This window comes from Cibotium barometz, chromosome 63, assembly GCF_041138505.1.
Source record: "Cibotium barometz isolate CiBa-2024 chromosome 63, ASM4113850v1, whole genome shotgun sequence".
NCBI lineage: Eukaryota > Viridiplantae > Streptophyta > Polypodiopsida > Cyatheales > Cibotiaceae > Cibotium > Cibotium barometz.
Window position 1 is genome coordinate 1,956,392 of NC_141108.1, and position 15,553 is coordinate 1,971,944.

General features: G+C 39.6%; 1 protein-coding gene across 5 annotated transcripts; it reads left to right on the plus strand.

Moving 5' to 3' along the window:
* Window positions 1-7,087: 7,087 nt before the first annotated feature.
* On the plus strand, window positions 7,088-13,914 carry LOC147603561 (putative sucrose-phosphate synthase 2). Of its 5 annotated transcripts, none has more exons than XM_086796367.1 (14): window positions 7,088-7,111; window positions 8,290-8,531; window positions 8,870-8,959; window positions 9,454-9,677; window positions 9,767-9,830; window positions 9,928-10,617; window positions 10,710-10,835; window positions 10,944-11,075; window positions 11,178-11,354; window positions 11,458-11,511; window positions 11,601-11,663; window positions 11,977-12,879; window positions 12,973-13,100; window positions 13,453-13,914. In XM_086796367.1, the coding sequence occupies exons 2-14, from the start codon at window positions 8,331-8,333 to the stop codon at window positions 13,727-13,729; spliced, it is 3,129 nt and encodes a 1,042-aa protein (XP_086652493.1). In that variant the 5' UTR covers window positions 7,088-7,111; window positions 8,290-8,330; the 3' UTR covers window positions 13,730-13,914. The 5 variants fall into 5 exon arrangements, with proteins under 5 accessions (XP_086652493.1, XP_086652489.1, XP_086652491.1 ...); XM_086796363.1 differs by lacking the exon at window positions 7,088-7,111 and adding an exon at window positions 7,502-7,627; XM_086796365.1 differs by lacking the exon at window positions 7,088-7,111 and adding an exon at window positions 7,640-7,835.
* The last annotated feature ends 1,639 nt before the right edge of the window (window positions 13,915-15,553 follow it).

A 15,553-nucleotide genomic window follows, 5' to 3' on the forward strand; every position in this document is an offset into this window, starting at 1 on the left:
ATAGAGCGTGACCACAACCTCCACAGGTTCAGGTCCTGTGCGAAGGCTGCATATCGGAAAGGTGTAGAGCTCAATCAGAAGAAGCAGGTCGCAACTATAGCATCTATAGCGTGCCTCACAGCAGTGGTCTGATGCAGCAGCGAGCAGTGGTCTGATGCAGCAGCGAGCAGTGCAGGTCCATCCACAAATCGCAGACGCCAAAAAGAAAAAAGAGAAAAGATAAGGCTATTAAAAATAAATAAAAAATAAAAAAACGTGAGCCCTTCACTTCTTTGTCCGACAAAGCGGCCACCTCCCTTCACTATTGCGCTCCTCTTGAGCAAGGATAAGGTTCAAAAGTAAGTCTTAAAAAATTGCCTTACTAAGCCCCCATTCATAGAGGCCCTTGTAAACACTTAAAGCCTTATTCACATGCATAAAAGATGCAGCATGTGTTTGCCTTGTTTGTATAAGATATCCATGTATATGTGTTCACACATGGGTTCGCTATCTAGCTTCAGCCAAAATGATTGTATTTTTTTCACCCCCATGATTATGATTTGGGTAACCGTACCCGAGCTTGAAGCTCAAAACGAGATGTGTATTCACCCATGGTATGAGGGTAGCCTACCCGAGCTCACCGAGAAGCTCAAAATGGTTGTCTCATAATGTGTGCATAAGCGATGCACGTGTGAGGTGCATGCGCATGGGTTGGTTCCCACCCAAACTTCTACGTTCAAATTGGACTCAGTGGTTCCACTGTGAGCGAGTCGGCTCAAAATGGACTAGGTGTCTAAGATGGTAGACACACGCACACATGTTTGGTTGATGGACACTCCAATGTATCATTGAGGGGGAGACACGCACACACATGATTGGTTGATGGACACTCCAATGTATCATTGAGGGGGGGGGAGTGTTGAGAGGTAGCGATTGCCTTTGTGCAATGCTACATTGATATGGGTAATGGATGATGGGTGAGTTGTGGAACACCTTGATTAAGAGGGGGTGTTGAGAGATGTAATCTTCGGTGTATGCGTGTGTGGGAAAGCACCCTAGAGGTGCAAGATATTGTGGCAAGATAAGAATGCCACGTGTAATATTGTATGGTGTGTGAGTGTTGACCAAAGAAGTGGAAAAGGAAGTGCCACATGGATGATGACATGTAAAGTGGGATAAGGCTAGAAAGCCTATATCATTGTATGGTTCATTGTGATATACAGCAATAGAGATCAAGTGTTGAGTGTGCAATTTCTCTCTCTCTCATGGAGTTTTTAGTGTGGTATAACCCACCTTAATCTTATTCTTAATCTATGTCTTTAACCATGATCAATCCCATTTTTGGATTGTTAACAAGAGAGAGCAAGATACAAGAGAGAGATGGATGGCTGAATTTTCTTCTATCTTCTTCTCTACTCAACCAACATAACATAAAGATAAGAGTACACACTATATAGGTTAGTACTCAACTACTACAACATAAAGATACAAGAGAGAGATGGATGGCTGAATTTTCTTCTATCCTCTTCTTCTCTACTCAACCAACATAACATAAAGATAAGAGTACACACTATATGACTCAACTACTACAACATACAAGGGTCGGTCCATAATGTGAACTCGACTAAATGAGTGGCGCTATAACTATGCCAGTCTCTAGTAATCCAAAATGGCTATCACACAGCCTATCATCCCACTGGCCGCATATCACCCATAATCTCACCAACCATGCCAGTGGTGTAGATGTGAAAGCTATCACCCAAGTGGTTCATCAATGTCCGTCATAGCACTAGTTGAGCTCGATATCTCAACACACCTTCACAACCCTTCTACAAGACCTTCTCGTAGAATTACAAAACAATAACCCAATCATCATTGTCAATTTCAACTGAAAAGGCACAACATAATCTTCCTGCATTATTGGCAAGACTCTTTACTCAATGTCATGCATTCAAGTGATCAGTCAACCAACAACAATCCACGGATCAGCATTAGACCACATCTAGACAAACATCAATATAGAAACAACCATCTCAAGAACAAACTATTGCTATTGGTCTAACCACTCTTCAACTTACATTCTCATTCCAAAGGACTAGAATCACGATCCTTAATAATCAAACTCCTCTTCAAAAACACTGAAGAGAACAGAATAAAGAAATCCAAATAGACCAACAAACTACTTTTCAGAGTCCTTCAAGGTTTTTTTATTTTTGACAATGCCTTTTTACTTTTGTGACGTATGCTATGGATATGGACTTAGACATCATGTAGGTATTCTCTACATTTGCGCATGCACGAATGGACTTGGATATCAGAATCTCCAACCAATGTTTTTTACCTTTTCTCATTATGGTTTTCATTATCGATATATGCATATGGGTATGCATTGTGGACTTGAGTATGCCTTTATGCTTGTCTTTATCCTATTATACTTATAAATATTACCACACTTTATTTGGTTAAAAAACCCACCTAAGTGGTAGGCTTAGTGAAAATTTTCACCTTGCTTCTTACACTTCCTTTAAAAAAATTAAAAATTTGTGCAACTAAATGGTCTACACTTCCTTTTTTTAAAACAAAATTTAGTGCAACTAATTCCTAGTGAATGAGAGGACTCCTCTCAAGGGCTCGCAAGCCCTTTTACAAGCACCGCACCTAACACTCACTCCTCTCAGAGGCTTGCAAGCCCTTTTACAAAGAACCACACCTAACACACACTCTTGGGCAACATTACAAGATAGTATCATTTGGGGTTTATCCAAGAAGGTTTAAACCCATAACCTCGGGCATATCAACCAAACAACTTAATTTATAATGCTTTGCTTTATTAGATTTTTTCCTTTATCTCACTAAGCCATTGGCCTACTTCGACTAGTCTAATTAAACACAACCCATGTAGTGTTACAACCCCCCCCCCCCAAAAAAAAACCACAACCCACACACACAAACCCTACAATAGCTTACCTTAATCTTACAATAGCTTACCTTAATCTTACAAACACGCACACACGCACGTGCACACACTATATTAGCACGCACACACACACACACACTATATTAGCATGCTTTGGTAATTTTATGAACATGTGGTTTTAACCTTTGCTAAATTTTGACGACATCATTTAAAGATAAAAGGCCATTAAATTTAAGAACTACTTCCCCTCACATTTCAAGTCTAATCTATCTAATACTCCTCCATATTTATCATACTATATCTACACATTTCAAGGCTAATCTAGCTGATGCTCCTCTATATTTATCATACTACCTTGAAATCCATTTATTTAAATCTACATTGTTTGATGTAGATCTTATAATACAGTTTTTTAAATCTTTCAATCCATCTATTCAAATCCACATTTTTTCATGTCTATATAGCCTTGCATCATCCCCCCAGACCACGAATCAAGAAATATCAAAAATGTATGTTGATAAAAAAACATGTTTTAAGGAAAACCAAGGCTTCAAAAAAGATTTCCTAAAACATTCTTCCTAAAAATGAAAAAAATATTGTGTGGTAAAAAACACCAATTTCAAGGACAATACTACCTCTCAGAACATTCTTGCTAAAATGGCTAGTTGTAACATCCTTGTAGAGATACCATCTCTATCCTTGCCACTACCTTTTGAAGAGTACCTTTTAAAGGGCCTATACCAATAGACAACAAAGGGGATTTCTACATTCATGCTCTAGTAATTTCCACCTCTTAAAAAATGAGCCTCATTCACATTTCAAGCAATGTAACTCAATATAGTAAATGTTGATGCAGTGAAGAAGTAGACAAGTTCTAAACAAATGTACCTAGTTTTATCCAGCAAAATGTTTTCATTTGTTTGCATCTAAAAATCTCATGGGATAATACGATCCACAAACAAGAGATGACCAATATGAGATAAATTTAAAAGGAAAGGATTGTTGCTAACACCTTGGTCAACAAGAATGCGAAGTGTGGCTTCCTTTTAAAAGAGCCAAAAATATTTGACAAGCTTATTGAAGATGTTGCATCATAAATTAGATTTATTAGACATGGATGGTGAGGAAACATTAAAGTACTCGATTAATTTGAAGAGATGGAACTCAAGAATGTCTAGGTTAAATTACAAACACAGAGGTATAATAGATTTAAAAACTACAAATAACATGATTAACAAAATACACTAAGAACAAAGACTAAGGAGCTAACACATATGTAACTTTTTGAAAAAGAGGCATGTTGTATAATTGCATAATGTTTCTTCTCATGCCTTTTATGCTTACTAACGATTACAATAAAATACATAGAAAGTCCTACTATAACTAATAGATGTAGTTGCCAATTACTATCACTCGAATGATAATGCAACTCTTATAAGGCATTCTTTCAATGTTACTCTCCACAAAGTCCATCATAATTACTTTCCCCATTTCCACATGTTTCCTTAATACAATGTGTTTATGATATTGTTTTTCTTATGCAACCTTTCAATATTTGTTTATCATTAAAACACACACACACACACACACACACATCTCCCTCCTCTTCCTTTAGATAGCTTCATGTTATATGGTTTACAATTATTTGATCATAATGCACTACATAATATGCTTGATATAACAATATTTGTTTATCATTAAAACACACACACACACACACACACACATATCTCCCTCCTCTTCCCCTAGATAGCTTCATGTTATCAATATTTGTTTATCATTAAAACACACACACACACACACACATATCTCCCTCCTCTTCCTTTAGATAGCTTCATGTTATATGGTTTACAATTATTTGATCATAATGCACTACATAATATGCTTGATATAACAATAATAATATTCTTCAACATGTATCAAATTGAATCTCTGAATTGATCGTTATATCAAGCATATTATGTAGTGCATTATGATCAAAAAATTGTATGGTTTAAAATTATTTGATCATAATGCACTACATAATATGCTTGATATAACGATCAATTCAGCCATTCAATTTGAGACATGTTGAAGAATATTTTTTTTCTACACTTTTATGCTTGGATTATCTAAGGAATATTATACTTCACCAATGGTCTACACATAGTTTTCATCTATCACATGGCTCTTTGATTTCATTACCAACATAAGAAGTTCAAGGTCCCAATGGAAATTATTATTATAATGATGATGGTTTGAATAAGAGAAATATATAAAGTACCACAAATATGTTTAAAGGAGAGGAGCCTTTAGAGTGATGATCCTTATAAATTTAGATATTAAATTGCTTCTTCAAAATAAGTTTATCTTTATGAGATCTTTATTCTTTCTATCTTATAAGAAAATGTTGAATCATTAAGTCCACTTTATCAAATAAATAACTAAATAAATTTGTAGATGTCCTCCTTGAAAGTTGTTATTACTATACTATTTTTTAATACCTTACAAATAGGTTTAAAATCAAATCGAAGAAGCTTTTTGCAGTCTATGTGGATGGTGAGTACTGCTCATGTAGCAAATCATGGTACTAACTCTAATATAAGTAAGACCAAGTAAGAGACTATGTGGCTACCGTGAAGGTAGTCTACAAGGTTGGGAGGATTTTTCTAAAGTAAAAGAGCTTGGTGTACTATTAATCCCACTTCCAACTGTGAATTAGTAGTCATCGTTGGAGAAAAGCCTAAGTAACTCATGACTTAATTGATGGGTAGAGAGGGAGAGAGAGAGAGGGAGAGAGAGAGAGAGAGAGGGTAGAGAGAGAGAGAGAGAGAGAGGGAGGGAGTATTATTAAAAAAGATAAGAGCATGATAAATGTTGCACACTCATTAAAATGGACATCCTAGATCAAGAATAGAGTAAGAGCATCACTTATTATGCATTAGAGACTATCCTTTGCACTCCTCTTACATCTCAACTTTTCAAGAATCTAAAGAACAACACTTGTATATCCGTAAAGAGTGATGTTAAATTTGATCATATACTCCCCCCTCTTGAATAAGTTAAAGCTATGATATGTTTCAAGATATGATCTTTGAAAAGCATAAAGATCTAAACACATGTTAAAACTATCTTTTACTAGTATATTATATAAATATATTTCCAAAAAACATATTAGAGATAATTATATGTATATCTGGCAAAGCATAAGTAGAATGCTATAAATTTATGCACATAGATGTATGAAACTATGGTGCATGCTTTTATGATAGATTCTTATCTTTTTTATTTTTTAATGGGAATAAACTTTATATACATTTCACATGAATTGAATCTAATAAAAGCATTAAATACTTATTTGTAGTTAAATATATTGCTTAACATTCCAAATACTTGAACAATGGTATCACATAAGCCAAAGGCAAACTTTCAAAACATAATAGTATTGATTTGATAGATTGCAGTCATGATCTATTTCCATGTGTTTCCTTTCTTTTTAAAAGAACTTAAAAAGAAAAATTTTGAAGGTTTTTTTCTAAGATAGGTGGCAAGGACTCATTTGGAATATATAAAGTATACTTATTTGTTGACATGAATTGCACGGGCAAAGAAAACCTTGAGGTAGCATTCACTCAAATTCATATAGGCACGTCCTATTGGGAAACCTGTTTATAATAGAAAACAATATTATGGCATGCAAAAAAGTTTGTGCCCAAGCAGAGAAACTAAAGATTTGTATGATCTATGCACTAACATGAGTGCATTTTCTAAAATTTGGATTCATGAAATTATGTGAAAAGTCTTGGACTAAAGCCTAGGTTGCAATATGCAATCATTGTAAAGTCTCTAATAATATGAGGCCATTATAAGGAAGGCCATAATGCGGGCTAAAAAGTAGTGATATGAACTTTTCAAGCTCAACATATTTTAGTGGCAAAAAAGGACGCATGTAAGGATAAAGAAATGCTTATATTCTATGATTCTCATTATCGTAGGGTGTGTAATGAGAAAGAAAATGTCATGTGATTAAAGTGAAAAGTGACCAATTGAAGGAGGAAAAGCATAATGCTAGTGAGGGAGGAGTTAAGGTCAATAATGGAAGGTAGGTCTCAAAAGAGCCTTTATGAGGGGGTTGTAGGAAGAAATCTCTAAAAAGAAAAGTTAAGAGAAGAGAAGAGAGTAAGTCAGCCTGTAGGAAAATAAGCAAACAAGGGGGATCATGTGAGTGAATGTGAGGTAGAAGAAATCTTCTCCTTAAAAAGTTACTTCTTCTTGTAGTGACAAGGAAACTTTCCTTCACCTTTTGAAGCTTGGTAGGAAATCTCTTGGTCATGCTTTTTTCTCCGCATGAAAGATCTTATCTTCCTCCACTCCATGCTAGTTGTTATGTTTGAACCACTCACAAATCGTGCTTCTCGTCCACTTATGGTGTTTTCAATGCAAATTGGGCATCTCCATAGGAATTTGATGGTTGGGCGGCGGACAGAGGGTCCTCGATCTGAATTGTGGTGAAACTTGGATGCCCTTGTAATTTCTTGTGTGAAACCACTAATAGTGGTGGAAAACAATATTTTGAAGGGTAATCCTTATAAGAGAAGGGATGTTCCCATTTTATCTTATTTAAGGACTCCTTTAGGGGTGAGGACAATAGCCTAGCAGTTAAGGCTCACCTTGGAAGGGTGGTAACTTAGGCAATAGTAGTAACCATACACAATCCTATGGTGCAAAAGGAGCTATATAAATACTTGCAAGGTGGGAGTTCTTCAAAACGTAGTAGCCAAAAAAGTCATATTTTCTCTTCCTCTTGATCATCATCCTTCCCCCCCAAAAAAAAAACAATTAATTCATCACCATCTTCTTTCTCTCTCTCTCTCTCTCACACACACACACAATGGAAAGCTCTGTGATCAGAATTAAATTGTAGAGAGAGGAGAGAGGTAGAACAGCACCCACCATCTTTGTGAGTACTTCTCAGCATCTCAATCCATGCATTTCATTTTCATCCTCTACATTGTTTGTGGGCGCTCTTCATTTTTGTGTTAGAAGAGGTTTTATCGATACCCAAGCTTGTCTCAATGCCTAGAGGTGATCATTTACCTATGCTTTTAATCATTCTTATACTTGTTGGCTGGCTGCACTCATCTCTTCCCGCGATTACGATCACGTTTCAAATTGCATGATTAAGAAAATCCCCTCGTAAGAGAAGCTAACTGTAATCCCATCTGTTGAGCTGAGTGTACAATTAGCGTCCTTAAATGGCTTTTAATTGGGCACTAATTGTTGCCAATTATAGGAAAAGATAATGATTTGGGCTCTATGACTTTGCACAAACGTTGAATAATTTCAGGAATAATCGACTTGCTGATGATTTGGGTGTCTAATTACGCATTTTCTGCATGATTGAATGCTCGCAGAGGCCACAATTGCTGCCACGGTGACGAAGGCGAAGGTGATTATGGATGGCAACGAGTGGATTAACGGCTATTTAGAGGCCATATTGGATGCAGGGGCGGTAATTGCCAAGCACCAGGCGCACACCAACGGCACTAATTTGAAAGAAAGGCCCGAAAAAAGCATCATTAACCCAACCAAATTCTTTGTGGAAGAGGTCACCAGCGGCTACGACGAAACAGACCTCTACAAAACATGGATGAAGGTCGGTTTTAATCCTTTTTGTTTAACAAAGTTTCGAATTATCTGATTAAATCAATCTGTCACAAAACATAAGCGAATAATCAATCCTTTTAATCTGCCTCTTCTTTTCTTTCTTTTTCCTTTTTTTTTTAAAAAAAGTGATTCATTCGAATTTCCCTTGTTTTGTTCATAATTAATTTGTTTCATTGTTTTAAAATTCGGATTTGTCTTTCGTCCAATGCAGTTACCTTTATTTGGAATTAGTTCAATTTAATTACCATTTATTCTTTTTTGTATCCCTTTTTTCAATTCCTTTTTTAAATATGTTTTCGAATTTAATGAGCCTCCTGTATGTTGCAGAGCATTGCCATGAGGAGTGCCCAAACACGCAACAATAGGATGGAGAATTTATGCTGGAGAATTTGGCACTTAACCCGAAAGAAGAAACAGGTGTGTGTGTGTGTGTGTGTGTGTGTGTGTGTGTGTGTGAGAGAGAGAGAGAGAGAGAGAGAGAGAGAGAGAGAGTATACTTTTTGCTGGGTATGAAGCATTTAAATTGCAATGGAAGAGCATTTGATCAGTTATATTGCTAACCTCAGGTGATGACATTTTTTTTCCCCTGTAATGCATGTCTTTGTGTGTGTGTGTGTGTGTGCGTGTGTGTGTGTGTGTGAGTGTGTGTGTGTGTGTGAGAGAGAGAGAGAGAGAGAGAGAGAGTCAGAGACAGAGAAAGAGCTCGGTCATGTGTTGTAGTTGATTGCCATGTATGACATGATGAGACCAAGATGGAGAGAGGAGAGAGAGAGCTACTATGTGTTGACCATCTAGTTACTACTTGACACGCAAACCTCAAACAGGACGCTAATGGATGTGACCAGAATGAATGTGGCTGCACTTCTGTTATGATGGCAGCTATCGCCTACTGACAGCATATTTTGTGGCAGATTGAATGGGAAGATGCACAAAAGCTGGCACGACGCCATTACGAAAGGGAGCAAGGCCACAGAGCTGCTTCAAAAGAGCTATCCGAGTTATCGGATGGAGAAAAGCCAGAGCAAGGCTCCAAGTCCAGCACACCAAATCTATTGAGGAACTACTCGAACTTCGACATGTTCATCCAGCAGCAGCAACCACAGAGAAAGAAATCCTTGTACATAGTGTTGATAAGGTATCACTTGCCTAAATGATTATTTGCATTGGAGGGGCCATCATTTATATAGCTTTTAACACTCTTTTCTGCACTGGCAACCTCTATAGCTTGCATGGCCTTGTGCGAGGCTACAACATGGAGCTCGGTAGGGACTCTGACACCGGTGGCCAGGTATATGGTTGATTGCTACATTCTTACATACTCCGCTGTCCTAGATGAAAGATTAGGTCTTTGGAACTCAAAGTTTTAAGCCTATTGTTCATGCCAGGTCAAGTACGTCGTAGAGCTGGCCAGGGCCTTAGCCATGATGCCAGAGGTTTACAGGGTGGACCTCCTTACCCGCCAAATCTGCTCGCCAGATGTTGATTGGAGTTATGGTGAACCGACAGAGATGTTAACCCATGGAGATGCAGAGGGTTCTGGGGAAAGCAGTGGAGCCTACATTGTTAGAATTCCATGTGGTCCACGGGATAAATATGTTTCCAAAGAGCGTCTATGGCCTTATATTCAAGAGTTTGTTGATGGTGCTTTGGCGCATATACTTAACATGACAAGGGCTCTTGGGGAACACATTCATGGGGGTGAGCGGCATGTGTGGCCTCATGTCATCCATGGGCATTATGCAGATGCAGGCAACATAGCATATCTACTCTCTGGTGCCTTGAATGTGCCCATGGTTTTGACTGGCCACTCTCTTGGTAGGAATAAACTGGAGCAGCTTCTGAAACAAGGCCGTCAATCCAAGGAAGACATAAACAGCATGTATAGAATCATGCGACGGATCGAGGCAGAAGAGCTCTCTCTTGATGGTGCCGAGATTGTTATTACAAGCACAAAACAGGAGATAGAGGAGCAATGGGGTTTGTATGATGGTTTTGATGTCACGCTTGAAAGGGTCCTGAGAGTCCGGTCGAAGCAAGGGATGAGCTGCCACGGGCGTTACATGCCACGCATGGTGGTGAGTGTGGATGATACCTTGTGTACCCATGGGAAATTATAGGGTATTACACTCAAAGTTGATTTATTGGAATACATGGATGGATTGTGTAGGTGATACCTCCTGGAATGGACTTCAGTAGTGTTGTCTCACCGGATGCTGAAGAGGGTGACATTGACACAGGAATCTTGTCTGGTGAACCAATGTCACCAAAGCCTGAACCTTCTATCTGGGGAGAGGTATCTCCACAACGTCCCAGATGTCAAATTCTTGTCACTGGGATTTCCATATGCCTATGTGCAGTAATGACCGCATTACTTATGTGCATACAACTTTGATGTGTGCAGATCAAGCGTTTTTTCAGTAACCCACATAAGCCCATCATCCTGGCTCTTGCTAGACCTGATCCCAAAAAGAACCTGACCACATTGGTAAAGGCTTTCGGGGAATGCCGCCTATTGAGAGAGCTGGCTAACCTGGTGATGTGACCAACCACCTAGATCTTTTTGCAGCAAGTTTTATCCACTCTCTCTTGCATCTGTTAAGACTGTTTACATGAAGACTGTTTAAACATCTGTCAGGTTCTCATTATGGGAAACCGTGACGACATAGATGATATGTCAGGTGGGAATGCTACTGTTCTCACAACAATCCTCAAGCTCATAGACAAGTACAATCTGTATGGACTTGTCGCTTACCCGAAGCATCACAAGCAGTCTGATGTTCCCAAAATCTACAGGCTCACGGCAAGAACTAAGGTATAAGGCATTTGAATCTTTCACTTCACAATATGATCACTACCATTCACTCTATACTCTTCTAATGAGCACACTACCCATTTATGATATGTTAAACACACAGGGGGTGTTCATCAACCCAGCTCTGGTGGAGCCTTTTGGTCTTACTCTTATCGAGGTATGAAGAAATAGTGTTATGTATGATCCGTCTGCTTCAGTTTATGGAAGCTTGCAGAAGTTAACGTTACATTCTGAATTGTTGGGCAGGCAGCTGCTCATGGCATACCTACAGTTGCGACAAAGAATGGGGGCCCTGTGGACATCCACAAAGTAAGAACTTTGACCTTAATTACGGCTGCTTGCACATATTGGGTCGTCCCATTGCCATCTCAGACATGGATAGGAAATCTTGCCCATTGGCACACTTGGTTATAAAGGCTCTTTGTTGACAATAGGTCATTTATTGACAGTATATTGCATGGTGGTGTTCTTTCCCATACCCCATACCAAGACATCACATTTCTTCTCTGAGTGATTTTTTGGCAGTTTTGTTGCATGATGTGTCCTCCCCATACCAAAACATCCCAGTGCTTTTTTGCTTGAACCTTGGTCCTAACCTTTTTCTTGGCTTCCTCATTTGCAGGCACTGAAGAATGGGCTGTTGATAGATCCTCATGACCAAAAGGATATTGCTGATACTTTGGTGAGACTCGTGTCTGACCGAAACCTCTGGATCGAATGTCGACAGAACGGGCTGAGCAACATAAACTACTACTCCTGGCCGCAGCACTGCCGCATTTATCTTGCTCGCATTTCACAGTGCCGGATGCAGCATCACCAGTGGCAAGATGGTGCTTTGCTGGACCGGCAGCAAGTGGATGAAGACTTCACAAGGGACTCTTTGAAGGATGTGCGTACACATCTATCCATTGATGAGAAGTCGGTAGGAAATGGATCAGAGCTTCTAGAGTCTCAAATGCAACTGCAAGCTGGGCAGGCCGGGCAGGACAATAATGAGTCCAACCAGGTGAATGTTGCAGACAAAAAGTTTTGGCAGAGAAAGATGAAGAGAGTGTTTGTGATTGCCATCGATGCCTACGAGACCAATGGAAAGCCAAGCATGAAAATGCTAGAGGCCATTCAAGAGATAATCAAAGAAGTAAAAAAAGAGCCATCCATACATGGGTCTGGATTCATTTTGTCAACAGCCATGAGATTGTCGGAGACGATCGAGCTCTTGAATTTTGGAGGATTACAGCTACATGAATTTGATGCACTAATATGTGGGAGTGGCAGCAAGATCTATTATCCAGATGTCTATGCTGACAATGCCTCCAGCCTCTCCAAATCGCAGTTCTGTGTTGACCAAGATTATTCGGTGCACATTGATCACCGATGGGGCAGAGAGGGTGTCAGAAAGTCCATGGCCAAGATCTTGGTTTGTGTTGGTGACAACATATCAGACAGGCAGTCCTTGCCCATTGTGGAGGATGAAGCTTGTTCAAATGAACACTGCCTTGCATACAAAGTCATAGACCCATCTCAGGTGAACTACTACTACCTATGATCCCATAGAGATATCAAGTTCCATACCCAACACTGGGTCCTTAATCTTCTCCATAAATTTGGCATTTTACAGGCTCTCAGAGTCGAGGAGCTGCGCAAAAACTTGCGGATGCGCGGGTTGCGATGCCATGTCCTCTATTGCAAGAACGAATCACAGCTGTATATTATGCCTCTATTTGCATCTCGAGCACAGGCACTCAGGTATGATTTTGTTCAATTTCTGGGGGCACAATTTCACATCTCAACAAGTATGGTGGTCAATGTCCCCATTCTTGGGACTCCAAACTTCAATCCTCCAAGTCTAGTGCAGTGTCCAGAACTACCTCATTTTCTATGACTTTGGTCCAAATTAGAGCCATTAGGGGTGGAATGGACTTCCAAAATGGGCACATAAAGAATTGCTTAGTGAGCTTAAAAATATGATTTGGACCCTAAAAAAGGGGAGATGGTGGTCCTCAAAAATGGATCTCCCTTATCATGACCTTCTCTTTCTGCACTTTTTGTCCCTGGTACTCCCTACTTTCAACTCATAAATCTTGGATATTTTTTGCAGGTATCTGTTTGTAAGGTGGGGAACAGACATCAACAACATGTTTGTGTTTGTGGGCGAGACCGGCGACAATGACTATGAAGAGCTCCTTTCAGGCACACACAAAACAGTTATACTGAAGGGTTGGGTAGACGGCTGTGGCTCGGAGAGGCTCCTTCGTGGGAGTGGAAGCTACCATAAAGAAGATATGGTTCCAACTGAAAGTCCAAACATCATCACAGCTGACTCTTCTCTGATATCAGAAACAATAGATAATGCTTTGAAGAAATTCATGTCATGATCTTGTGCTTTTGTTCCCTTGTATTATCGCCTTACAGACGGCCAGAAAGACTATAGTTTTATTTAGTTTGAGAAGATTATTTTGAGCACTTAGGCTGAAGCTGCCTTGTGCATTGAAACCAGCATTGTATATAATGTTGTAAATAACAACAGACATGAGAATACACTACTTTTCTTTCTTTCTTTATGAGAGCAATTCTATCCATCCATGAAGCATGCATGCATTAGAGTGGTGGATTTTTGTAAACGTGCTAACATGTGATGTGTTGATGGGCCAATGTCTGTCTATTTTTTGTGCCCGGTTGTGCATGGGGGGATTAACAGCCCTGATATATGTCATTAGCAACCCTAATTAAGGAATGAAGATTTTGTCAAACAGGGAGCATTGGGCACTTAAATCAATGAGCAGTTTGAGTAGGATTTTTAGCAACATAGAACAGTCCTTCAGGAAATAAGTGCAGATACACCATAACTCATTGTGTGTGTTACCAAAGCTGTATACAAGTAGTCTCTCCATCCACAAGGGAGGAGCACAGTAAAACGATAGTGGGGAGTCATATGTCAAAAGCCTGGAGCTTTGTGGTTTGAGCTGAGATCAAGAGTCTGATGGTTGTCAACCCACTCCTTGCATCTTAGTTTCTTGGCCCTAAGTCACACTTCTTTCAATTTCTCTAGCTTAGTGATATGTTCTAGTAGGAAAAAGCAAGTTGTGCTCAGATCCCAAATGGAGGGCAAATGTGGTGCATGGAAGAAAGAGGATCTGCTGCCCCCCCGCCCCCCGCCCCCCAATGAAGGAGGGCAAATGTGGGTGCATGGAAAAAAGAGATTTGTCCCATGGCATTTGAGGGGCCATCTCCATAAGGTAGAAAATGTCAAGCCCAATCAATGTCAATGTGTTAATAATGATGATGATCATTGAACAAGAGAGGTTTCATGTTACCACTCTAGTTAACACGGCCTCGCCTGTTATGGCTCACCCTAACCCTCCTTGAAACACATCCAAAAGAGATTACCTGGTGAACCACAACTGTCGTGAGAATCTTTCCTATGGCCGAGCTCGTAACCCTTGAGGTCTCCAAGCTCTACAACTCCTTGAGAAGCAATTCCACTGCGCCTCCCGTGGTGAGCATTGTCACACCGCCGCGTTGCACTACGGGTACTCGTCCCTCCTCTTACCTTGCTTCACTCACACACTCACTAGCATGCATTAGGGAGAGAGATTAACAAGAGGATTAGCAAGAGCAAGACTCAATTGCACAATAGGAGAGTCCCATGTATTATGAGAGATATTCACTTATATACATAGCCATAACTGTTCACACTCACTTAAACTATGGCCGGCTGGGCACGTTCGGCTCATAAGAGGCCTAATGCAATTACAATGACTACTCTCATAATATATCCATGAAGTATATCACTTAGGACGTCATCCTTGCTTGCTACCACATGCACTTGAAGCGGGAATTTAAAGCGAGAATCGCCACCATAAATACTCCGTCATACCATTACTGGCGCCCATCCAAGTTGTATCTTTGGATACTATTGCTTCATATCTTGAATGTATGACTCTTTGGTGTATCTAACATGACTCCTTGATGTAAGATAATGGCGGTAGCTCTTGTTAACCCTAGAATTGGATTAACATCTCCCCCTTCCTGATGGCGATCGTGTCCTCGTTGAAGACCTTTGTGTGGGGAGAATGAACAAGTTTTGTCGATGGCTTTGATGTTGAGTGACGTTCAATGGTCTTTGTTCCTCGAGAAGGCATAAGAAAAGTTAGTTAATGAATGAAGAGGTTAGTGGTGTATTGGGAATTCCTAATGGG

Bases quoted from the DNA above. Each gene is read 5' to 3' on its own strand.
- LOC147603561 (XM_086796363.1), top strand. From the start codon at position 7,594: ATGGTGCAAAAGGAGCTATATAAATACTTGCAAG. The intron at 9,831-9,927 runs GTATATGGTTGA...TGTTCATGCCAG, and splicing joins ACTCTGACACCGGTGGCCAG to GTCAAGTACGTCGTAGAGCT. The intron at 11,355-11,457 runs GTATAAGGCATT...TTAAACACACAG, and splicing joins GGCTCACGGCAAGAACTAAG to GGGGTGTTCATCAACCCAGC.